Here is a 26,162-nt window from a genome sequence, read left to right as displayed (position 1 = left end):
ATTAACTTTGTCATTGATATGTGGATTTCGAAATACTCACTGGACCACAGGTTCACAGGTCAGTAAATTCACAACTGGACAATTTTGGCAGTCTTGTTTTTGTTATGGCATTTCTCATAACACCAACAGTGCATTTTCTCATAAAACCAGCCAAAGTATTTTTCATAATACAACTGGAGCATTTTTCATAACACTTGGGTTCTAAATTTTAAAGCAAATAGCAACATCAATATTGAAGAGAAAAATACAAGGTTTTCACTGCATAGTGCATTTTGATGTCTATGACACAATTTTAATAGTCCATCACTTCATACTAATACATTTAAATGTACAAAAATGGTGTGAGAATTTTATTTACAACTTATCTTTATTTTTGTAAACATGCATCTTTTCTTAAGCAGCCCAATTAGGTGGATTAATCCATAAGCAGAGAAACCTGTATGTTTAGACATGTTGGACCAAAAGATCAGGGCCCAGTTTCATGGCTCTGCTTACCGTAGGCACAGAATCGGCGCTTACAGAAGCAGGGAATTCTGTGCTTACGTCTAGCGTATTTCACGCGTTAGCTGCAAATTTTGGCTTCTGCGCGTGCTTACTCCACGTTACTAGGCATTCTACACTTACAAGGCTAGCACAGAAATTCGGCGCTTGCAGGTAAGCGGGGAATCGTGATTGTAAGCGCGGAATTCGGCGGTAAGCAGAGCCATGAAATTGGGCCTTGCGTGGAAGCCAAGTTCAATTTTAAGTAAATCCATGTGAGGGCATAAAGAGATGGTTCTTGTGATTGATTAAGCTTGGGATCTACACACTTGGCAGCACATGCTGTTGAGTCCAGAAGGAGCTGAGATGGTTTAAAAAGAATAAAATAATCGACCCAGTGACCAGATACAGATCATTTTCGAATACCAGGAACTGCATAAATTGGGCCATAATTAGTAAATGCAAAATACTAGGGCTAGCAGCACCATCGAAACCATGAAAGTTAGCCTTGTCCAAAAACAATAGCGCTATTTTTCTGCAAAAGGTTTCACAGTGAACAACTGAGAAGCAGAGCCTTGCTCGGCCCATGATCCCTGCCAGTCCCAATGTGCTATGTGACAGTACTGTAATTGGGGACCTTTGGGATGCTAGGATGGCAGCAGACATTACCAGGTAAATCCAATTTTCTCGGTAAAGTGCACATGCTCTGAACTACGTAAACAATGGAAATTTACTTTGTAAGTCTGCTGCCATCTTGTACACGTGCATACGTGGAATTCGTTGTACATGTATGGGGTTGCAAAACTGCATCGACCCCATTGTACTTTTTATGGAGTTCATGCATACATGTAGCTGGTGCCTGGCGAGTTCGGTAAAGCCAGCTGCACTCACATAAGAACCCTTAGGCAAGTCAACATAAAAGTGGGTACAGTTTCATTCGTTTCTAATACGCAGAATAATTCGCTTAACAAATTTAATTGCTATAATGTAACAATTTACAGGGGAACAAGTCATGACAAGCTCTCATTACTTGTGACTGGTGAACCAATTTTGCTAGGCAAGATTTTACATCACAGTCTTTGTGATGAAGTAAATTTTACATGCGCTTTGAAAAGCTAACGGTTGAATAAGAACCAATTTTCGAGTGCCATTAATACAGGCAGTGTATATATTTAAACAAAATATATGCATTTCAAATCATTTTTATGACAAAGCTATTTATAACAAAATATTTAATTTTAAGCGTACAAAACTTTGATACAATCCTGAAATATATGTTTCCACATTAAAAATTGCCAAGGTGGAAAACTTTCATTGAAGAATTGTTTTCCCCTGAAATGCTATTTTTTTTAAGAAACCAGTAAAAACAAATTTTTACCAAAAGGAACAATGGGTTTCAATGCAAAAAAGTAGTAAACAGCCTGATGTTTGTCAATGGCTTTGGAGAAAGACTCTGCTAGGATCGAAACGTCAGGCCACGGGCCCAGACTTTCACAGATTTGTTATTTCATATTTGGGTCATACAGAGTGTAGATACTGGTCTTTAGAAAATAATGAATCTTTGTCTGTTTCCCAACTCTGGTTCTGTGTTTTGAGCAAAATTTTTGGAAGAACCCGTCATATAATCACGTTTTTTATTTCATGTACATTTTGGGTCACACAGAGAGCAGATACTTGTCTTCGACAATTATCAATGTTGTCGGTGTGTTTCCCAACTTTGGTTCTTTGTTTTGAGCAAGATTTTTGGAAGAACCCGTAATATAATCATATCTTTTAATTCATGTATGTATATTTTGGGGTCACACAGAGTGCAGATACTGGTCTTTAGACAATTATCAATGTTGTGCCTGGGCAATCCCATCTTTGGTTCTTTCTTTTGAGCAAGATTTTCGTGTATATTTTGGGTGACACACAGAGTGCAGATACTGGTCTTTAGACAAATTCACAACTTTGGTTCTTTGTTTTGAGCGAGATTTTTGGAAGAACCTGACTTTCACAGGTCTTTTTTGGGTAATAATCAATAGTGCCCCTGTGTTTCCCAACTTTGGTTCTTTGTTTTGAGCAAGTTTTTTGGAAGAATCTATCATATAATCACGTCTGGATTGTGGTGTCGTTGACCGGTGGGTTGAATAACGTCAGGATTCTCTTCAACTTCTTGGTAAACTGCGGAAATAAAAAATGAACAGAAAGTAATGGTTACCTGACCATGGTTCATGGATCTGCTCAGCATGCAGCAGCTTTGCCTGTCATTTTTCATTAGGGTTTTTTTTTGGGGGGGGGGTAGTTTTGGTCATATCCACGAGCCTTGCGTACTTTTGGGGTACTTTTTCCACGACTGTACGATGCACAACATAATACAGCCACAGTCTTAAACTAAAAGATAATAATGGTAGAAAGTTGACCTTGAAATATTACTTGCTGAGGTGCTGTAGTTTTTGAGAAATGAGTAAAACAATTTCACAAAAATAACTATTTTGGCATGTACATGTACAATGGATTTACGCGAATCTCCTGATGAAAACATTGCTTGATGATTTTATATTTTTTTCTCTTAAAAACTTGACGACAAACGAAGCTGAAACTTCTACAAGTAAATTATACTACATATTCTTCATTCAAATGAGTAGGAATTCATGTCATGGCCAAAAATTTGGTCTAGAAAAGGTATATATAAAATTTAAAAAAACTTTCAATATCTGTTTTTTTATTGAAATGGACTGGAGGTGGGGCAGCCTCTATTGAATCTATTTCAATGAAGCACTCCCCACGAGTAAATCCTTAACGCTTACATTTCAGTGTATCCTGCATCTTCTGTTTGTCTTCTTCGACAAAAAGACTCGACGCCAGGAAGAATCCGCCACCGATGACTGAGATGAAGGTAGTGATCAAGACGGAATAAGAAAGACTCGTAAAATGAGACATGTCGGTGTCAGGGTTCGCCATACCACCCCGGATCTTATCCGAGACCTTTTGGCAAAAAAATAAAATAAAACAGTATGTGTAAACAAAAAAATCTGTCAGTAACACAAACAAATGATTTTCAATCAATAGACTTTATGCATTGACGCCATCCAACCGCTGTCTTAGAGGTAAAACGATGACAAAACAATCAAAATGCAAACATTTGTATGCGCGGCGCACAGGTTTGGCCAATGAACGGCTGCTTTTTTACCTCAGGTGAGGGCAACCTACCGATATGACATCGGTCTACACCTGATTGTTGATTGAAATAAATGTTCAACAATGGCAACACAACATTAACATGGCAGTTCTGAAATTACCATGGTCTCTGTTGCCACATGTCTTGGTGCCCAATCTATGGCCTCTGTTGCCCCATGTCTTGGTGTATTTCTGAGGGAATTTTTTTTATTTAAAATGTTGACTATTCTGAATGACTTCTTCTGTAAATTAAGTTTTAAATACTCACAGCTCCTATGATGAGTGGGCTCAGTGCATCTCCCAGTAGATGACTAGACAGCATCTGCATCCCATTACCAGTTGACCGACGCACTGGTATCAATACATACTGCAATCAATCATATACATGGCATTATACCCTGTCTTGATTCCTAAAGGACACTGGACACCTTTGTTACTTGTCAAAGACCAGTCTTCTCACTTGGTGTATCTCAACATATGCACAAAATAACAAACCTGTAAAAATTCGAACTCAATTGGTCCTCTAAGTTGTGAGATAATATTATCTTATAGAAGAAAAAACATTCTTGTCACACGAAGTTGTGTGCTTTCAGATGCTTGATTTCGAGACCTCAAAATCTAATTCGGAGGTCTCAAAATCAAATCCAATAAGCTTGTAGAAAATTATTTCTTTCTCGAAAACTACGTTACTTTAGAGGGAGCCATTTCTCACAATGTTTTATACTACCAACAGTTCTCCATTGCTTGTTATACCAAGTAAGTTGTTATGCTAACAACTATTTTGAGCAATTATTAATAGTGTCCAGTGCCTTTAAAGGCAGGGTATACTTTTGATAATTGTCAAAGACCTGGGCCCAATTTCATGGCTCCGCTCACATATAGCAAAGAACTTGCGCTTACGGAAGCAGTGTACTCTGTGCTTTTGTCAAGGGAACGACTTCCGTTGCTCAATTGGTTATCGAATTTGCAAAAAAATTATGAAAGAAGTTTTGTTGCATAGAGGTGTGCTTTGCTTTGGGATTACTGAGAAAGACTGAAACCTTTCTCAGTTTCAAATGTTTGGGTGAAAAATTATCAGCTTCTCCAAAATTACAATACTTTAAAAAGTGTTGTTTCTAATGATTTTTTATAGTATCAACAGCTCTCCAGTGGTCTTAACCAAGTAAATTTTAATGGTAGTTAATTTTAGGAGAAATTACAAATGGTGCCCTCCCTTGAAGTAGTAAAGTAGAAAGAAGTGAAAAAGAGAGAGGCAGTCAGAAAAAAGCGCAAGAGAAGAACAATTTATATCATATTATTTACCATTAAAATGTCTGGTACAAGTGCCCAGTTGAGGAACAAGCACGTCTCACCAAAGAAGACACAGACCTGTTGATAAATTGGGGAGAAAAATATAAGATTTACGCGCAATCTTCAACTATATTCAATGTTTTCTTGTAATGAAACCAAAGGACCCTCATAAAGTTTGTACTGCAATTTTAGAATGTTTAATGTATAGTATATAAATGTGTATTTTTTATGAGCTAGGTCTGGGAGGGCACATCTTTTTTGATGACAGTTGTTTGACTTTTGCCCTTCCCTGGACGGCCTGTGCTTGCTTTATTGATTGTTTTTTTTTGTCTGAAGAATTCAAATAAAAAATAAAGTAATAAATAAATAAAAGACTAGCACTGTGACTCATAGGCCTGAAGATACATTTGAAGAGAAGATGACCAGAAAAATAGTTGAGGCAAGGTTTGACGACCCTAACCTGAGCTTCGGAAAAAGGTTCAAGCATTTGTTTAATTGTCAGTTTATCAGTTCAGCATTGGATTGTGGACAAGATAACAGTATTCCACCATGAACCATGTTATTACACATGTAATAAAGCACGGTTAATACTTTCTGCAAATCTAATACGATGCAATCTTTAACATCACAAATTCACAACGAATAATTCAGAATGTTGCCCAGTAAATTTTGTGTGTGTATTTTTATATAACATATTTTTAGACACGCAAAACCAAAACGCATCTCACTGTACAGTTATAATTATTTTACATGTGACAATAAAACATTAATAATAATTGGAAGATTAAACCCAGTACGACATTTCTCTACATTTCTCTTCTCCACAGTCCTCAACTCTTCTGAAATAATTAAATCACAGCGAAAACAGAGCTGTGACCTAAACATTCACATTAGCAGGAAGTATGAACCAGGCTTGAAACTGTGAATACTTAATCTTTTCAATCCAATACCAAAGTCAAGTGCATCATTCAAGTTCGAGATGGCACAAAATTTGATTCCAAATTCAATACAAATTTGTGATTTCCATCAATTAAATCAGCTTACACAAGCAACTGTGATTTGATTTTTGGCGAAGATAAAACCGAAGAGGGAATGGTAGATAGTAGATTCCCAGAAGCTAGGGCATAATTTAAGTCCGAAATGGCACAAAATTTGATTCAAAATTCAATACAAATTTGTGATTTCCATCAATTAAATCAGCTTACCCAAGCAACTGTGACATGATTTTGGGCACAGATAAAACCGAAGTAGAGGAACGGAGCAGATAGTAGATTCCCCAAGGCACATACTAGAGTGTCCGCCTTCGAGTTATAACGCCTGAGAAACTGCGCTCCCATTGTCCCTATTGACACGCCACAGACGCCAGCCGCACACGTCAGAGCACCAAAGATGAAGCTTACACTGAAAAACACGGATAAAATATGAAAAAGAGAGACAAAATCTACTATTATTTTGGTTTGACCCCAACACCAATGTATATAGGATTTGAGGCATTGCATGGTGAGGTATCAATGTATATTTGGTTTGCAGTAACACCATGTTTGTATCTACTTGCCAGGTAGAGTTTGTTCTTAGAGAACTGTCTTTCTTTATTCTACTACCGCGGAGTAATATATAATATAATAATAAAACAGTATCTATAAAGTGCCAAATTGCCAAAGGATACAAGGCGCTGAATACAAGGAGTAGATTTATCGAATGTTCGGGAGACTTCTTGGTTCTGAAAAGAACTGTTCGCTTTTTAACTACTACCCGGGCGGAAGGTACAGAAAATTGGCTGTGACTACTACTTTAGGTTGCACTACTCACAGAGTGAGTTCTTGAATTGGTCTCAACGTTTCGACTAGTGGGAGTCGACCCCATGACCTTTGCCATTCTAGAGCAGGTTTCTTACCAACTAGACCACCGAGATTGCCCGGGAGCTAGAGGCAGTTCGAATCCTAATGTTGTAGGATAAATCAAATCTAGCCTAAAGTTATTTAGTTGTGAAATACAGGCTGGATACTTCAAAAGGCAACAGAGCCAAGTAGCTCCTTGAAATCTGAGGTGCCTTTTACAAAAGAGAAGACTGCAGGACTTCTCAATCACTAGAATCATCTAGTATTGCTTTACTGATTTGTGTAATTCCTACCCAAAGACCGATGTTTCTACGAGAGAGACTGACTGTTGCCAGCTTGGCATCTATATTCCCTTGTGGAAATTGTGCACAGTACCCTCGTTGGAAAAATAAAACCTTTTAAAAACCTTGGAAAATATGGAGCTTACTTGTGTACTTACTTCCCACTAGACTTGTCGTTGATTTTATAAACAAGCTCCATGAGTTTGACCATCCACAGTGCTAGTGCACCCACCACCCATGCTATGGATGTAAAACCTAGGGTCGTACACATGTAGGTCTTGCTGCAAAGAATAACCACAACAAAAAATACCAATTAGAAAGAGTAAAAGACTATCAGTATTTTTTACTAGAAAAATAATTGAAAAGATAAAATTATCAAGTAGTCGGGCCTCAGCGTGTTTACATCACTGTCAAGAACCTTTTCAAAGCACTTTGATTCCCTTATGAAAAACCACAGGAGACGATTTGGAATGGTCAAGCAGTAGGAAGGTTGACTGTGAATAAAACTTTTATTCACCACAAGATCTCAAATTGTTATCAACAAATGTTTGAGAAATAAATTATTTCACGGAATAGCAGGGGGTTTTGGCTTGTGCGCACTCAACGTTAATTGGCACTCTATGCTTTCAAGGCAAGTGCAGAATTTCGCAGAGCCATGAAACTGGGCCCTGGTCAACCCTCCTTTTTGACGTCACACTTACTTTTTAAGGAGAGCCTTGAGATCTTCAAGGTAACTCTGGCTTGATATGACACGGTTTCCAGTCTCCGCTTGACCTCTCCTTGGCTCCTTGATGATAACCATAATTGCTATCACACTCCAAACGCCAAGGCCTGGTGTGATCTTCAACAGAAACAGGAAAAACAACATCATAAAGTATCTAAGAACTGAGTATACAGTGCGAAAACACATCAGTGTTTATGAATAATAAAAAAAAAAAGAAGAATATTATCCCGATGTAATTTTAACATCTATCAACTGAGTTAACAATTAAAACGATGTGTAAAATCTCATTTGGGAGGAGTGCTGGAAAAAGCCGGTGTGGTCTTAACGTTTCGATCAGTTGTTTAATGTTTTTAAGAGTTTTATCCTTTACATATAAATTATTTGTATTTTTGTATTTTTATGTGATTTGCCAAATAAATAATAAAAATAATAAATAATAAATAAATATACTCTTCTCATTTTCTCCTGAACATACTGATGACGAACATAGTATACTTTTCAAAACGTCAAGACCGCAACGGCTCTTTTCAAATACACATCCCAAATGAGATAGACAAATTTTTGTACCTGCAAGTCTACTATTTATAGAAAATTCTTATTTTCCACACCATGCAAAGCTTCAAACATGTCAAATACCACTTCTCTATTGACTAATGTATACTCACCCTAAGAGCCCATCTCCAATCACTAAATGCGTCTGCTACTCCTTTTCCAGCAATATAACCAAGGCCACTGAGAACAAAATCACACACACACATAATGAAGACTCTTAGGCCCCTTTCAAATTCAAATAATTTAATTCAATTTGTTCAATTGGAATTCGGTGCGGCAGAGACACTTAGCCCGACAGGCCCTGCCATGCTAAGAATCAAAGTTTGGCTAAAGCACAGCTCTGTTTCTGGTGCAAGGGGTCAATAGGTGCATACTCCTATATGTCTAAAAAAATCCTGTAAAATGTTATGCACACAAACATTGGTGAAGTAACTCACACCACACTGTGCTGTCATTGCATCTGTATGTGTAATAAATCAGTGCCACATATTGCCACTGTAGGAATGTGAGACTTTTGGGATGTTGGCGGCAGCAGACATCACGGTCCTTTTATGGGGCTCTGGGCATGTGCGCACATGCTCAGTATTGCCAGCGTAGGTACATTAGGCCTGAGAATGGCATGAGCATGAGGCATGAGGCCTTTGCCTCATGCCTTGCGACAACTGAGGCATGAGGCAAAGTGAGGCATGAGATGTGCACCTCAAAATCCCGCTGTTGTGGCATAATGACGCATGAGATGGCTGCCTCAAGAAACATTGCTTACAGTCAATCAAGCGTCTTTAATGATACGAAACAAAACTATGAGAACTATGACTTAATGCAACATGAATACTTGAATACTGCGCAACATGAATTCATGAATACAAGAAAACTCACCTTCCAACAGGGATAGCAAAATAGAATAACATCAACATTTGAGTGCGTCGGTTACCGATGAACAGATCGCCGATGAGGGTGCAGGCAATGGTCGAGTAACTTGCCTCCCCTACTCCTACTAGGCCGCGTATCGCTACAAACCATCCAAATTGCTGTGGGAATAAAAACAAAGACACACGTTTGAATAAAGGATTTTTGAATAAAGGAATGGAACACGAACTACAAACTGGCGTGATCGTGGTTGAGTGGATAAAAGCACTGGCCTCAACCTCAGGTGTTTCTGTTCAGCAGAGTGTGGGTTCAAGTCCCAGTCGAGAACCTTGAGTCCCTAAACAATAATTGCTGCGTCCTTCTGATGGGATGTAAACCTGTTTCTCCTGTGTTGTCAAGGTTGTGTTATGCACATACATGTAAAAGAACCCAGAATAGGGGTTCGCCCCGGTGTTCCTGGTTCGATTGGCTGCATATTGCACCACAGCACCATTACAAGGTGCTATGTGAAAGAATTGGTCTTGTACTTCTAATGTCTAAAACATAGCTTCACAATACCTGGCAGGAATACTGAATGACTGAGTGACTGATACGAGCGCTACGAAGGAAACCACTTTATTATTACTATTATTATTGTAAGCTATATCAGATAACTCACATCGGCTGGAATGAACGAACCACTCAGTGTCATGGCCGCCCAAAACAGTATCCCCGCTGACATGATGATTTTGCGGGGGTAACGGTCGCCAAGGTAACCAAATACTGGTGATGTCACCATGTAGCCAACGATGAAAATCGTCTGTACTAATCCAGCCGCACTGTTATTGTCCGCTATGTTGTAGGTCTTTTGTATATCTTGGAGATTCGCTGCAGATGAAACAATGGGGAATATATATTATTATTTGTTAAATATTATGATTGAATGAAACAACAAGGATGCCTCTAGCAAATGTAAACGGGTCTAGAAACTGAGGTCTCCTGAACTTATTCAGAGCTTAACGACGACACAAAATGGCTTTACTATTGTAAATAGGCTTTATACTATTGAGTAAAATAATGAGTCGGGTAGATGGCCTTAGCTTTCGATCCAAACCGGACCTTCTTCAAAGGCATAAACAAGTACACACAAATACATACATCCATTTATAGAAAAAAAGAGGGGAAAGGGATTAAGAGAAGGATCCAGAAAAAAGCGGGAAAATTACAGCCAATCAAAGTTTCTATTTCAGAAACAATTCGTGGCTACATGTCATGCATATGTATGAACCAATAAGAGTAAAGTGGTGAGGACAAAGGATGTTCAGTATGAAAGGATGGATTACTGGACCATAAAAGTGGTAAATGCATTGTTATTATATAATGCAATTTTGAGGCATGTTTGTGTGAATCATTGTATTCTACTTTTACAACATCTTTCTAACCATGCATTTTATAACAAACGGTTACAAACGCTTTTCACAGACCAACTCGACCGATCCAAGGCAACGTGTTCCTTTAATGAAGTATGGCAAACCCTAAGCAACCCCCTTAGCAACAGCCGTAGCTGTAGCTGTAGCCACCAGTTCAGAAGTCCTTATATCAAAGATATTTAATTTTGTGAAATGCAGAATGGAAGTTAAAAACTTTCTGAGGACTAACCAGCGATTGTAAATCGATCCACATAATTGAGAAGGTTGACCAAGAAGAGGATAATGGTAGCGGCGTACGCTCTTGCCCCGGGTGCTTCTATTGGCTGCTGGTCGCTGGTACCCGGCTGTGTGGAAGTAGCTATCTCATGCGGGATTACCGATCGAGCTGACACCATGTTTGGGTCATGGGTTTGAGACAGAGGCTCTAACAATGGCTCTGTCTCTTCGTCTTTCTTGAGGGGCATGTTGACTCAGACGATACCACCAGCCACGTGATGGTGGAGTTATGGCACAAAATCACAACCTGCCGTGACGTAAAATAAAGAGTTACATTAAAACTGGGTTTTGAAATAGGTTTTACATGCTTAAAAAAATAATGACTTGTTTTAGTCATTTCTCACTAATACGTACACCTCAGTCAGTAATATTTTTAGGGAAGCTTTCTACCATCATTATCTTTAAACCGTGTAAGTTTGCAAATGTGGACATTGTGTTTTGTGTTTTACAAAAAGTACCCCAATCCTTTAATTAAGGGACATTTGACCAGCTCTGCATGTTTGCATTTAATGAAGGAAAAGAAAATCATTTAAACTATTTGTATTGTTGGGCCTCTTCTGATTCCATTGTGTTATACAGTTGTACTACAACTGTGTGTACAAAATGGCAATCACTACAGAAAGATGAAGTCTACAATACAAATACAATTGTCATAAAACTGGAATTTCCCATGGGTTTTTACAAAACACGTGTTTTCATTTCCTTTTCCCTTGTGCTGTGTGTGTAACACCTTGTTTGGTCTAAATATTTATTCTGTTCGGCAAGTGTGGTTGTTCCATTGAAATCTTCTAAGCACCACTTCCTTGTTGTCAGTTTGTCTTACATTTCATTGTAAAGCTAGTGTTAAGTGTTGTTAGTTAGAGGCAAAATACTATTATTACAATCTTATCAAACAACTATTTATCTCTTAACTTCCAGGTGACGTATGCCTGATGTATTATTACGCGCTGTCGATATAATTATAAGTAAAGCTAAACATACATTGAAATACTTTGATAAAGTTGTTGGATGTGCCGATTTTCCTAAATAAAATAGGAACAATATTATTATTAACAAAACAATTATAAAATATAGAAACAATATTTATTAAAATATACAACAAAGTAGGAGTAACCCTTTGTTGTTTTGCCTCTGACAATGAACATTATTTAATTTAAAAACATTTACTAAAATACTATTAAAAAGTATTATTTATAATCTTAAATTATAGCTAAGCTAAGCCATTTTTTTAAAATAATAATATTATAATAATTTAATTGTACAAAATGAAAAAAAAACACGGTAAATCCTACTTCTAAAACTTTAGTTATTAATATTAGTAGGAGTATCACTCAAATAACAGCAGTATTACTATTATTGGAAAAATTTTACGACCTCGCCACCAATTTCCGGCCTGAGTAAACAATATCACATCCTTGCTTATTATTATTAGTCCGGCGGGGCGTCCCCAATGTTGTCAGACTCAGCACACACTGACGACTTTTTTGGGGACAATTCTTTCCATAAAAATAGAGTAGACTTACGACTTACCGAAGTATTTTCACTCCTCGTAATCGTACAGTTCTTCATTCAATACAGCTCAACAATCAAAGTGCACTACACAACATGTACATGTACAGTGACAGCAAAATCAAGTAAAGCCTTCACTTTCAACCTGATGACTGATCAATCTTTTTTCGGAGCGGTGTATGTAAATAAAAACATTTGATAAACATTTGATAAACCTTCTAACCTTCTGACCATGCACGTGATACATAGGGTGAGGGATTTTTATTTTACAACGCACGCAACACATACGTCTGGTACCCAAAACAATTTAGGTATGGCAACCAATGGCGATAAAACAGACTACCGTTCGATCTGTGAGCTTTAAAGGACAAGTCCTTATTTACAAAATTTATCCGAATTTACACAAACTGTATTTGTAATTTTTGTTTAATCCAAACCGTAGTTCTTTTTTAATTTAATACAACACAATACAATACAATACAGTTAAACTTTATTTTCTTGCATGTGATACTCAAATAATTGTTTCTAATCTTCGGTTGAAAACAAAGTCATGTATCCTGGTGTCATGTGTATATTCTGGTTAATTCATTGCAAGCATATTTTATTGCTTTAAAGCTTTATTATAGTCTGGCTCCTAGTGGTTATCAAAATTGGACAGAATGTCGTTCAAGACGTCAGGGAGCAAAACTGTGAAACGGTTGTGTATTTAGCTGCGGGAAATTTGATTTGTCGTATTTTCTTGTCCGATAAAACACAACAAAAACGCGTTTTTAAACACTGCAAAGGAACTGTGTCTGGCTTTGACTACAGGTTTTTTTTCACCGATGCTAAACGTTATGTGCAGGAACCCAGGTACGTTTCTTATCACTCCCTGAATAGTCAAAATAAGTAATTTAAAAACGGGCCGTTTTTGAAGTTGTCAAATTTCAATGTTTTTGTTAAATGCAGTCAGCTGTTGAGTCAGTCACCACTGTGTCAATGGGTGTGGTCAGCCGAATACCGGACACTTCGGCACCTTTCAAACTCGGCACCAGCAAACTCGGCACCTTTAAAACTCGGCACCCACAACCTCGGCACCTTGCAAACTCGGCACCCACAAACTCGGCACATGCACAACCACAAACTCGGCATCTGGTTGAAAACGCTCAATCTGCCACGGTTACAAACTCGGCACCCAGTTGGAAATTGAAATAAATCCCGACCCTCGTCGTGTGTATCGGCGGGTTCGACGTCGTACCGACGATACATACCTAATAATTAATATGTATTTTTCACTGTCATGGTGAGGTCGCCCTTTTCAAAGATCTGTATCAAAATAATTAATATTTATTTTGTGTTAACTTTTGAAGACGTTTTTGAGTCGAAAATACGTAATTTCGATGTCCAAGTATTTTTTGGGAACATTTACACAAAACTTTGATCCAGTAAAACACTCCATTCAAAATAAAGAGTACGTGTAAATAATTTCCGTTACAGACTAAACACAGGGTGAGCATGCTGAACTGTCGCTGCCGCCGCCGCGGTGGGGCAAAAGTCCAATACATCAACAAATAAATTTATAGCGATGCACTTTCACAAACATGATTGAAAACAAAAAACAAAACAAAAACTGAATGTGCGGAGGTAAAGTTTCCGGGGAAAAAAAAAATTTCCGATGCCAATTTTTCGAAAGTTCGGAAGGCATTATGTTCATATAAGCTAGCATAACTACTAATTATTTTAACTAAATTCAAACCAGTTTTTATGGTGTTAATTCTACTCTTCGGGTGGTTGCTGTTGGTGCCGAGTTTGGTTTGGTGGACCAAAATATGCTGGTGCGAGTTTGTTTGGTGCCGAGTTTGTTGGACCAGAACAGGCCGGTGCCGAGTTTGTTTGGTGCCGACATTCTTGGTGCCGAGTGGGTGCCGAGTTTCCGAGTCAGCAAACTCTGCACCTCTCAAACTCGGCACCCACAACCTCGGCACCTTGCAAACTCGGCACCCACAAACTCGGCACATGCACAACTACAAACTCGGCACCTGGTTGAAAACGCTCGATCTGCCACGGTTGCAAACTCGGGAAATCGTGTGTCGACGGGTTCGACGACGTATCGACTATACATACCTAATAATTATTATTCATTTTTCACTGTCATAGTGAGGTCGCCCTTTTCAAAGATCTGTATCACATAATTAATAATAATAGTGAGGGCGCCCTTTTTAAGACGTTTTTTAGTCGAAAATACGTAATTTCGATGTCTTAGTATTTTTTGGGGAACATTTACTTGACACTTTGATCAAAAACATTAAATTCAAAATAAAGAGTACTGAACACGCTGAACTGTCGCTGCCGCCGCCGTGGTGGGGCAAAAGTCCCCCACGGCCGACGGCCGCCATGTAGGCAATCAGGCTCCCAAATCACACACTCTTCAAAATCCAAAAGTCAATCATTGTCAACCAAACGCTAACATTTTCAAAACCCAATACATCAACAAATAGTGATGCACTTTCACCAACATGTAAACAAAAAACCTGAATGTGCGGACGTAAAGTTTTCGGGAAAAAAAAATCTCCTACATGTATGCCAATTTTTTCAAAAGTTCGGAAGCGGTTATGGTCTTATAAGCCAGTTTTTATGGTGTTAAGTACACGTACTTAACTTGTTTTAATACTACTCTTCGGGTGGTATGTGCTGTTGGTGCCGAGTTTGGTTTATTTCTCAATGGTTTATTGGACCAAAATAGGCCGGTGCCGAGTTTGTTTCGTGCCGAGTTTGTTGGACCAAAACAGGCCGTAACACTATGGCTAGCCCTGGTAGGACGTCAGTCAGTGCCACTGCACTGACGTCCTGGGTATAAAGGTTCTTTACAATGCGAACACAAATTTGACTACGATTTTCTTTATTTTTTACCTGATTTGAGAAGCTGAAATTCTGTTCATATATTCATAGTGTCCCTAGTGTGATTTGTTTTTTAGTGGTTAGTGATCATTTTAAGTAATTTTACTTCACAGTTTGACATTTTTTCCCTTCAGATTTCTTCTCTTGCAGTTGCAGGCAACAAACTCTTTGAAAACCACCAATCTGAATAAGGAAGATTCCTATGGCTAGATCACAGAGACGTCGCCGTCTCTATTTTAAGAAACATCGAAGGCGTCGTCATCACCCATATCATCCAAGAAACTGCAATCTTGAAGGACAGCAACAGCTAAACTCTTCCAGGTAATAAACACCTTCACCATCTTGTTCAAGTGGCAGTTGTTTTCTTCAAACACTGGTGTCCCCAAAAACGTTATAATTAACATAATTTTTTCCGCTTTTTTACAAGGCCCAAATATCATGCATGTATTGGCGAAAACTAGTGAGGTACACATGTGTACAGTAGTCACTGTTGGCAAGGCGGGCTACTTCACATTTGAATGCGTGGAGAAAAAGCCACGGCTCAAAGTTAATACTGGACCTCAGGCCCGGGGCAAGTGATTTTTAGCATGGGGGCCAGATCCCCCTTGGGAAAATAATAATAATAATAATATTTAAAATTTGTAATGCGCCCCTTACATACAAAATGATCAGAGGCGCAGAACACTTGTTAAAAAGCACAGAGTGGAAGAAAAAGACAAAAAAAAGAGACTGGTCACCAGGCCAGTGCCCAAACAAAAGTATGGGGATACGTCTGTCCCGCCAACAGAAAACTAATTAATTACTGATTACATAGGCCTATCTCTGCTGGCATCGGTAATGTTTTGACCTTTTCAGGAGACAGACGCCTCTAACCCTATCTATGCTAAAATTCTAAACTAACTGGCAAGGTGACCATAGAAGAAGACAAAATATGTACAAGGTCACAAAAAAACCAACTGGCATGACTGGACAGTCTTTGACAAGCCCAAATCCATTAGACATGACTAGCCACAGTGGTGCCACAATAGCTGCAAAGGAATTATATTTATCCGCAAGTGATAAAATGAGTAATTTGACAGACTTTCTTCACCAATGATCAACAGTGACAGCATGATGGATTGTACATCTGACCATGATGATGGGACGACTCTTTCTCCTTTGCCTCTGCTAAGCATCGACATTACAACATGGCTTCCTCTGCCGGAAGTCTCACTACTTGGGCCTTTAAGATGGTGCACTGACAGAGTCAACCAAGTAAGTGTGTACTAACACAGGGTTGGGCTTGCAAACATTGACTGGCTAAGCTAATGACTTAAGCCCGGTAAACAAATAACTAATTGCCTGACATGTCAACTCTAGTTTTTCTCGAAGGCTAAATGACAACACAACACAACACACGTTAACAGCTGTATTAGTGTCGAAACCTCAGGCCATTAATTATTGCAATATTGATAACATCGATTCTTTGCAACGGCTGATTCTAATTCTCGGAAAACATTCCACGTTGTGTGCCACTCTTTAGTGATACACTGACTGACTCTTGGCGTGTTGTGGCCTCTTGTCGGACTCTAGCTCTGGTGTTTCTGATCACCATGATGCTGGGATGGGACAGAAAAATCTTTGGTCCCTTGTGTTGTGTAATCGCACGTAAAAGAACCCAGTGAACTTATCGAAAAAAGACAAGGGGTTCGCCCCGGTGTTCCTTGTTTGATTGGCAGCATATTCCACCACAACATCCTTGTAAACCATTTCATGGTGCTTTAACGGAATAGTTCTCATACTTCGAAGTGTAGATTCTACATACCTTTGCAAGAAAATTTAATGAGCGCTCTGAGACGGCCCTTAGGGGTGTGATAAAGTGCTATACAAGAACCTAGTATCATTATTATTGTTATTAATCTTTTGTTTTGTTCAGAGTCTTGACTGGATGAAGGATACAATATTCCCATCCAGGGTGTATCACAGAGAACTCAAAGAGACCAAAGAACAACTACTGCTGTTACAGGGACAGATAGAACAACTCAAAGCACATACAATCAAGGTACGGTATAATAATAATAATTGTGGGTTCTTATATAGCGCTCATGTCCGTCACTCAGTGACGCTCCTGGCGCTGTAACATACAGTATGTCCTGCAAGATGTGGGACTACGTTTTGAATTATGAGACCTAATTCTGATGGCACCGTGTAATGTTTTACAAGGTGCTGTGGTGCAATTTGCTGCTGCCGATCGGACCAAGTCACCTTTTTGATAAGTGCACTGGGTTCTTTTACATGTATTACATGACACATGGGACCCACGGCTTAACGTCCCATCCGAAAGACGAAGCAATGGTGAAGTGTCTTGCTTAAAGACACAAGTGTCAAGGCTGGGGATTCGAACCCACACTCTGCTGATCAAAAACACCAGAGTTTGAATTCGGTGCTCTTAACCGCTCGGCAAAAACACTTCCGCTCGGCAAAAACACCTCAAGAACTTCCCGATTCTGAGGCAGGTGTCCTCAGAAAATCTATCCCCTGGAGATTCTGTCCCCCCAAAATGAGACAGCTTGGTGAAGCTGGTTTTTATTATATTAGTATTTATTAATATATATTTAGCCAATTCATTGATACAAGACAATACAAAAATACTTCCAGATGGGTTAGGAGAAACAAAAGCAAAGTAATTACTGTGGTCCGTAGACCTGCCTCCCCACATCTGGTTGTACAGCAAATAATAAAATAATTTCTCGTGACCAAGATGGCCGATCGATCTTAAACTTCTATCAGGTTTCAACCGTTTGTCAAGTTTTATGAATATGGTGGATTGGATTAAAGTGCCAGTAGCTGTTTTGTTAGCAAAAACCAATTCTGCAATGTTACTTAAATATTTGAGTGAGAAATAAACTTTTTCTCAAAAACAACCTTACTTGAGTCATAACCAATAGTCCCCAGTGCATTTAACTCAGCAATAATTCTAATATTTATAATTTCACAGGCCAGGAAAGTTGATCCGACTGTGAATGTGATCGTGAAGTGTAACTGCCAACAATCCTTACCACTACCAGCATCCAGCACTACACCACGCCCAATCCAGCATTCCGAAAGACTCATCACCAACCTGTCGCCAGTGATGACTAGTAGTAGCAATATGAAGGCAGTGACGAGGACGACTAGTAACTGTCTACCAGCTGTACCTCCTCTTCCTCTCCCTCCAGCTCCGCTTCCCCCTCCACCCCCACCACCGCCACCCATATCGCAGCCACAGAAGAAGCTTGTCTTCAAGAAGAAAAAGACAGACAAGGTAAAATAGACCTCATGTTCATGATACAGGGCTTGAATTTGGTGGAAAAAATCTCGAGACCGCAAGGCATTGTGTAGCCTTGCTGAAAGTAGTCGCATTATTAGCTCCGAAAAGACGCCGCTGTTAACCCACCCGTATACCCTGTGCGTGGTGCGTGTAATCACACCGCATGACCCACCCGTACACACACTGTCACATCGTACGACTACTGTGCACACAAGTCATCCGCACTCGTACCACTAATCGCATGCGGAGGCCATCAGGCCGACAGCCTTGTCAGGTCTGTAACTTCCGGGTTTAATGTGTTTCTTGAAAAAAAAATCCACTAGTGGAAAAAAATGGGGGGGCTCTCGGATATGCTAGTATGCAGCTCATGAATATGTATATCTTTCATCAGACCTATCAGACAACACAGGTTGTGAGGCAAATGAATTATTCATTTTGACGTCCAATTACGCACTTCCCTTATCACGACCTTTGGACCCTATCATGCTCGCTGAGCGTCCGTGGTGGTGGTGTGTGATGAAAACATGTCTCGTCTTTCGTGGGCATTATGGTAATGAGCTGACCGTGGGAACTCTTTGCTTATTATAGTAATGAGGTCAGTTGCTTCAACACAGACTCTACAAGGCTGTCGGCCTGACGGCCGACGCATGCGGATAGTGTACGAGGGCATCCTGTCGTGGGATGTTACGCACAGTGAATACGGGTTGGGTTTTTATACAGCGTCGGTCTTTTTTCAGAGTGAATAATTCGACTGCCTTGAGCAAGGCTAGGCATTGGGCTCAATTTGAACCAACAACCTCCAGGTTAACGTGTCGGCGCTCTACCAACTGAGTTTGCTAGCTCTAAGTTGGCAGTCTACTTATTTTTGTCAATTTCTTTGTTGGGGGGGGGGGTCACTCAGAAGCCATGCAATGCCTCAAATCCCATCTTTCTATTTTGTTTGTGTACAGATTCTTGACGAGGGGAATAAGATTAATCAGCGAGCTATGGTGACATTATCTGATATCATGAACGTTAAACTGAAGAAAGTCTCGGAAGATAACCCCAAGGTGAGCTTACTCCTGCTGTTTTATGTCTCTCTGCAGCCATGATATTTGTCCTACTTAAGTCTGTTTTCAGATTTGTTTACACTTGGGATAAAAATCAGAAAAATTGTGATTAAATAACCTAAAAAGTCAATTACTCTTACAGCCTGCACCATGTGTACATGTAGGTCAGTCCTGTCTCTGTTTCATCAGGGCCCAATTTCATAGCGCTGCTTAGCGGACGATTTTGTGCTTACCGTGCAGTTTCTATTTCAGCGCGCTGCTAACCGTAAGCACACAAAAAGGCATGCTAACCTTCCGGTGCTTACCGCACGAAACAAATGACGTCACAATGCAAATCCACGGTAAACACGCAATATGGCTGCCCAATTTTTCTGCTAACCTGTGAAATAATAAGTAAGTTTTTCTGCTACAGTAAGCACGCAAATTTGCTTATCATTAAGCAGCGCTATGAAATTGGGCCCTGATGTGTTATTTATCAAGATTTGTCTCTGATTTCAGAATTTTCTTTAGATCTCCTGGAGCCTTTACATTTTCTAGACTGGTAATGCCGTCACCAAAATGATAAAGCAATAGTCCACATTGTGATAAAACTTGTGTTTGTTTTGTTCTGGTGATGCACGAATGTAAACTTCCTGAACTGCAAGGTCTGGGAGGTTCCATGATAAAGGGGAACACAGGCCAGTAAGCAATGTTGACAAGAAATTTCACATAATAATAGGAAATCTCATTCCTAAAAACAACCAAGAGTAAAACTTGAGTGGTAAAAGCATCAGCTTAAAACTGGCATGGTTGGCAGTTTGAGTATTCCCAAAGTCCATTGTTTCAATTCTTTCTAAATTATTTGTTTGGGGAAAAAATGCCTTAAAGCCATTGGACCCTTTCGGAACAGAAAAAAAAATAAAAGTTCATAGATTTACAAATAACTTACAGGGTTTACAGAAGGTAGTGGTGAAAGACTTCTCTTGAAACATTATTCCATGAAATGCTTTACTTTTTGAGAAAACAGTAAAACAACATCAATTCTCGATAGCGAGAATTGTGGATTTATTTTAAACACGTGTCATGACACGGCGAAACGCGCGGATACAAGGGTGGGTTTTCCCATTATTTTCTCTCGACTCCAATGACCAATTGAGCCTAAATTTTCACAGGTTTGTTATTTTATATAGAAGTTGTGATACACGAAGTGTGGGCCTTGAACAGTACTGTTTACCGAAAGGGTCAAATGGCTTTAAAGGGAAGGTACACGTTTGGTAGTTACTCAAAACAAATATTCACTTACAAACTGACTTGGTAACAAGCATTGGAGAGCTGTTGATAGTATAGAACATTGTGGGAAACAACGCCTTCTGAAGTAACGTAGTTTTTGAGAAAGAGGTAATTTGTCACTAAAATAATAAAAGACTTCTAGCTAGAAGTCTTTTATTCCTATCTGAAAGCACACAAATTCGTCCAACAAGGGTGGTTTTTCTTTCATCATTTTCTTGCAACTGCGATGACTGATTGAGCCCACATTTTCACAGGCTTGTTATTTTATGCTTAGGATGGGATACACCAAGTGAGAAGACTGGTCTTGGACAATTCCCAAACGTGTAACTTCCCTATGTGTCTGTATCACTCAATAAGTCTTTTCTCCTTGTCCCCTAAACTAGACAAAATCTGGCTCGTCTGTCATTCAACTGGCAGACATCAAGAACGTACAACTCAAAAAGACGTTCAGAGAGAAAAAGTTAAGTGTATGATTTGAATCTTATCTTTTAAGTCATTTTTAATGCTCTGGAGACCCATGTGTGTCTGTAAAATGGGCTCGGGGCTAATTTTGACTTTTACAAAACAGTTCTTTAAAAATAAATATAGAAAATAGAAAATTGCGATTCTTTCAAAATGTTCTGGGTCTTTGACCTAAGCCAGCAAGTCATTTTCAGGAAATTTCTGTTTTAAACTTTTGATGACCTATAACATTTGTAAATCGTTGTGGTACCCATTGCCTAAAAAATGGATTGGCCTTTAAGACTGCCTCTAGCTACTAGGAAATATTGGTGGTCTAGTGGTAAGACATCTGCTCTAGATTGGCAGCGGTCATGGGTTTGAATCCCAACCTATAGTGATGTGCCTGTGATTTTTATTACTATTTTTTGTTTTCACAGGACTCGGGAAAGCACTGAGTATACAGTGCTTTCACACATCGGTGTAAGGGTAAAACCAAATAGTACTCTTTATTCCTGATTCAAATTTAACATCTATAGTATTAAAACATATTTCACTTGTTTTTTTTTTGTTTCTACTTGTAGGTGGTATCAGGGGGTCAATGTATAGTCAGCAATGATGACCTTACAGCTGTTAAACTAAGGAAGCGTCACGTCTCTCAGCTCCTTCATGATGAGAATGCTAACCCCATGGTGCTACGGAGCAGGTTGGTGTGGTTTTCATTGTATTGCCATTTTCAAGTAAAAAAGTAATCTTAAGGACCAGTCACACAGCAGCGATAACAAAATCGATAACAATCATGACGCAAAGAGAATGCATTCTATTGGTTGAATTGCTCCTCGTAGAATACGCGCACACTTATTCAACCAATCGCGGGCGTGCATTGTTAACGTGCAGATCAATATTATTTTCGTTAACGCTGCAGTGTGACTGGCCCTTTAAACTGTGAGTTAGGGTGATTAGGCGCCCAAGTTTGTACGATTAGTTTTGCCCTTTCTTTGTTTTAAATTTTTTTAATTTTATTGAATGCATTTTAACAGGATTTCCCACGAGGCAGTGCAATTCCGAAAAAGTCTGCGCAAAGTGGTGAGCGTCACGCGTAGTCCCGGAGGAACGCCGATGAAGAGAGGACAACCCGAGAGTCATGGGACGGGACTCACACCACTCATGACTAATGCTCTACGTAGGAAATTCAAGGTAAAAGCAGATTTGGAAATAAATACTGTACTATTTCACTAGATTTTACTGTTACAGACCAGATACAGGGTAACGTTAATACAGGGATGTCATTTCTCTGTTTTTAAACGGAAATCCATCTTTATTTTTGAACCCAACCCCCCCCCCCAAAAAAAAAAAATAAAAAAATAAAAAAAATAAAATAATAATAGTAATAATAACTGAATAATAAAAATTATTACTATTATTTTATTTTGTTTCAATAAGATCAAATTCAGAAAACATTAAAATAAAAACTTATAGAATGCCTCAGATAGCTGATTAGGACTTTTAAAACCAAAGATAATTGTATGTGGGTACATGTAGGCTTCACGCTCGCAAGATTTACCTCAGCCTATCGCATCCCTGCAGATAGCATGGAGGTCTGACTTGTTTCACATCTGGAATGATTTATTTATTTTTATTTTTTTTCACACTCATAAACAACTTTTAAATAGATCTTGTGTTCTTGTTCATTCAACATTCCCGTGCATTGTGGAAGTTAAGATATCTAAAATTGAGCTGGGGGAGAACACACATATAGCTTTGAGGTTGTTCAAAGACGTCACCATTTTAAAGCTTGTACACCAAGAACTGATATAATTAAAAAATGAAGTTCTAACAAACTCAAACAACTTTTTCATTGACGTTTCACCACTACACTAGTCTTGGTTCCAAGACGCACCAGTTGTGTAGTCACGAACCATGTAGTCACGAAAACCTAACCGCTCTCCAAACTGCTCTCACAGCCCCACGAACAACTTGCCACTAGAGGGCGCTATCATTCCTATAATCTGCTATCACCACAAACCACTCTTGAGAGAGCGGTCCATGGCGTGATAGCGGTAACTGTAAAATGTAAGAGTACGACATAAAAATGTTGACAGATTAGCAAGGAAAAATAAATTTGTTTCCTTTTTATGTTTTCAGACGGTTAGATCACCATCTCTGTCCCCAAAGGCTTTGTCAACTTTCAGTCCCAACTAAATGACTTCTCATGAGAGGGTAAGATCTTCTGCTATGGTCTCACCGAGAGTGTCTGGGCCAAATCTCACAGCGCTGCTTAGTGCAGAATTCTGCGCTTGTAGAGGGTTGACTTGACAGTCTCTATGCATACTATTGTATACTACCGTTATATAGTCAAAACTATTAGAATAAACTACACGTATTGTTAACCTTAAATTGGAATCCACAAAGGAAGTTGAGCATGCACCTAGTTTTCTTGGGAGCCTGGATGTTCTCAGAGACATTGCAATAACTTGTGAAAGAAACAAAATGTTGCATTAAAGTGAACCATGCAAGACTTGTTGCACAGTCTTGTGGGCAATTCCACTGTATACTCACTTTACATCATTAAGCAGAGATAGGGGCAATCTGTTTTAACCACACAAAAAATTACTTGTCGTTTTTGATAAAAAACAATTTCAGTGTAACAAGTTCTCAAAATTATCCAGAAAACAGATTTCTGATCTGGGTGCTCAATATAAATAAAAAATAATTCATTAACGACCCACTCATAGTTAGGCAGTCCTTTTGGTTGACAGTTGGGGTCACATGACCGCTCAAACCATTTCATACAAAGTGCTGATGAAGACATAACTGGGGCTGTGAGCTTACATTACCGGGGTAAGTTTTAATGATACCATGGCTACTGGTTTTATACAATGGTTTTAATGGGTAATTTCCTTTTTATAAATTTGCTAATGTGTAAATATGCTCTTTCATTCAAAGCCAGTTACTGTATTCTTATTGGATTGGTAGTTTTGAAGCTAAATAATGCAATATTATCGTGTATAGTTTTGATTTTAAAGTCATGGAACCAAGATGCCGTTAAGCAAGATGGCAGCCTTTCGAATTTGTTTTGTTTACTATTGTTTTGTTAATTATATATTTTTTTAGATATATACCACGCACACAGACCCTTGTCATTTGATAGGTGGAGCACGCATCAGGTGTCGTCCATTATTTGGCGGCGATGCTCCAAATTTTAACATTGGATTGGTACTTGTCAAATATGGATAATTGTTGGATGCTTTGCAGTGTCATCTCCAAAGTGATTGTTTCTGCCCATTTTTCTCAATGAGGCAAGGTTCCGCACAGTCTCGATTTTTCAAATTTATTTTTTAAATTTCACAGTTAAGGATTTACAAGTTTCCTTCTCAATTTTTGTGTTTATTGTAAAATCGTTTCAAAGAAATGACAAGGATCTGTGTGGGATTTTATTTACTTATATAAACAAAATATTGAATGCGTAACCTTTGTGCAATGCCGCAAAGTTTTCTTTGTTAGTTTTTGAACAGTTTTTTTTACGCTGTTATTGCTTTAAAGACACTGGACACTTTTGGTAATTTCAAAGACCAGTCTTCTCATTTAGTGTATCTCAACATGTATGCATAAAATAACAAACCTGTGAAAATTTGGTTGTAGTTCTGCGAGATAATAATGGAAGAAAAACAGCCTTGTCACACAAACTTGTGTGCTTTCAGATGCTTGATTTCGGGACCTCAAAATTTAACTCTGACGTGGAAAATTAAGTCTTTCTCAAAAACTACACTACTTCAGAGGGAGCTGTTTCTCACAATGTCTTAAACTATCAACAGCTCTCATTTGCCTGTTACCAAGTAAGTTTTTATGCTTACAATTGTTTTAAGTAATTATCAGTAATGTCCAGCGCAGGAACATGTTGCCTTGGGTCGAACGAATTGGTCTTTAAAAAGCATTTTTAACAATTTTTTTAATGAAATGCATATGATTAGAAAGATGTCTTAAAAATGGAATACAATGGTCCGCACAAATTTGTCTCGGAATTCCACGATTTTCCTTTTACTTTGCGAACTAACATGGTCGGCCATTTATGGGTGTCAAAAATTCTCCTCCCATAAATGGCCGACCGTTTTATTCGACAAGGTATAAGGAAAACCGTGCAATTTCGAGGCATATTTGTATGGATCATTGTATTCTACTTTTACAACATCTTTCTACCCATATGCATTTTATATCAAACGGTTACAAACGCTTTTCAAAGACCAACTCGATCGATCCAAGGCAACGTGTTCATGATACTAAACAAAATATCTCAAAAATTACATGTGATATTCTGATCGAGTTTTGGCTCTTCAAGCTTGACGGCTCTAAAACCGCCTAATTTATTATTCCATTGTTTTTACATGATACATGTACATCAAAATATATAATACATTAATTTGCATTTGATTTCAAGTATAGAAATGAAGTTCATCTTCAGTGATAGGCAAATTTTTACTGTAATTTAGTCAACATTGATTCACTGCAAAACCTTTATTTTTTAAATTAGTCTGAAATCTAACATGTACTTTATACACTTATTATTTAACCAACTAACTAATATCTCCCTAAATAATAAAGTGTCCTAACAAATATCTTTTCTGTATTTTCCTACTGTTCTTTAAGCACAGTTTGGGCACCTAACACAGTAAACTTCTTCATGAAAGTAAACGCAACACACGGGACCTATGGCTCTATGCCCCATTCACGGGGCAGAGCACATAGTGTCTTGCTTTAGGACACAAATGTCAAGATGGGGACTTGAACCCACACTCTGCTGATCAGAAACACCAGTGCTTGAGTGCAGTGCACTGGCGACCGCTCGACTACCCAATAT

The 26,162-nt window shown here is 38.7% G+C and overlaps 2 protein-coding genes across 3 annotated transcripts; one reads left to right on the top strand and one right to left on the bottom strand.

Moving 5' to 3' along the window:
* Nucleotides 1-140: 140 nt before the first annotated feature.
* Nucleotides 141-12,655, bottom strand: LOC139939177 (protein spinster homolog 1-like). 2 transcript variants are annotated; one of them, XM_071934952.1, is made up of 12 exons: nucleotides 12,609-12,655; nucleotides 10,830-11,123; nucleotides 9,850-10,058; nucleotides 9,201-9,352; nucleotides 8,438-8,504; nucleotides 7,750-7,889; nucleotides 7,207-7,329; nucleotides 6,135-6,330; nucleotides 4,942-5,007; nucleotides 3,908-4,006; nucleotides 3,270-3,447; nucleotides 141-2,643 (listed from the first exon to the last, which is right to left on the bottom strand). In XM_071934952.1, the coding sequence occupies exons 2-12, from the start codon at nucleotides 11,062-11,064 to the stop codon at nucleotides 2,564-2,566; spliced, it is 1,545 nt and encodes a 514-aa protein (XP_071791053.1). In that variant the 5' UTR covers nucleotides 11,065-11,123; nucleotides 12,609-12,655; the 3' UTR covers nucleotides 141-2,563. The 2 variants fall into 2 exon arrangements, with proteins under 2 accessions (XP_071791053.1, XP_071791052.1); XM_071934951.1 differs by lacking the exon at nucleotides 12,609-12,655 and adding an exon at nucleotides 12,407-12,591.
* Nucleotides 12,656-13,090: 435 nt separating this feature from the next.
* Nucleotides 13,091-25,920, top strand: LOC139939176 (proline-rich protein 11-like). Its single transcript, XM_071934949.1, has 10 exons — nucleotides 13,091-13,237; nucleotides 15,397-15,583; nucleotides 16,366-16,516; nucleotides 17,178-17,303; nucleotides 18,240-18,545; nucleotides 19,502-19,600; nucleotides 21,253-21,330; nucleotides 21,892-22,013; nucleotides 22,348-22,504; nucleotides 23,453-25,920. The coding sequence occupies exons 2-10, from the start codon at nucleotides 15,465-15,467 to the stop codon at nucleotides 23,507-23,509; spliced, it is 1,215 nt and encodes a 404-aa protein (XP_071791050.1). The 5' UTR covers nucleotides 13,091-13,237; nucleotides 15,397-15,464; the 3' UTR covers nucleotides 23,510-25,920.
* Nucleotides 25,921-26,162: the final 242 nt, after the last annotated feature.

Source organism: Asterias amurensis, chromosome 6, assembly GCF_032118995.1.
Source record: "Asterias amurensis chromosome 6, ASM3211899v1".
Lineage (NCBI taxonomy): Eukaryota > Metazoa > Echinodermata > Asteroidea > Forcipulatida > Asteriidae > Asterias > Asterias amurensis.
Note: the sequence above shows the minus strand (reverse complement) of the source record. Positions and strands in the feature narration are given on the sequence as shown.

What these genes read in the sequence shown, in the direction of transcription:
- LOC139939177 (XM_071934952.1), bottom strand. Translation starts at nt 11,064, where the DNA reads ATGCCCCTCAAGAAAGACGAAGAGACAGAGCCATTGTTAGAGCCTCTG. An exon ending in GCCCACTCATCATAGGAGCT is followed by an intron (nt 3,448 to 3,907) that starts GTGAGTATTTAA and finishes TTTTGCCAAAAG; the next exon opens with GTCTCGGATAAGATCCGGGG. An exon ending in GATGCAGGATACACTGAAAT is followed by an intron (nt 2,644 to 3,269) that starts GTAAGCGTTAAG and finishes TTATTTCCGCAG; the next exon opens with TTTACCAAGAAGTTGAAGAG.
- LOC139939176 (XM_071934949.1), top strand. Translation starts at nt 15,465, where the DNA reads ATGGCTAGATCACAGAGACGTCGCCGTCTCTATTTTAAGAAACATCGA. An exon ending in AGAAGAAAAAGACAGACAAG is followed by an intron (nt 18,546 to 19,501) that starts GTAAAATAGACC and finishes GTTTGTGTACAG; the next exon opens with ATTCTTGACGAGGGGAATAA. An exon ending in TCTCGGAAGATAACCCCAAG is followed by an intron (nt 19,601 to 21,252) that starts GTGAGCTTACTC and finishes CCCCTAAACTAG; the next exon opens with ACAAAATCTGGCTCGTCTGT.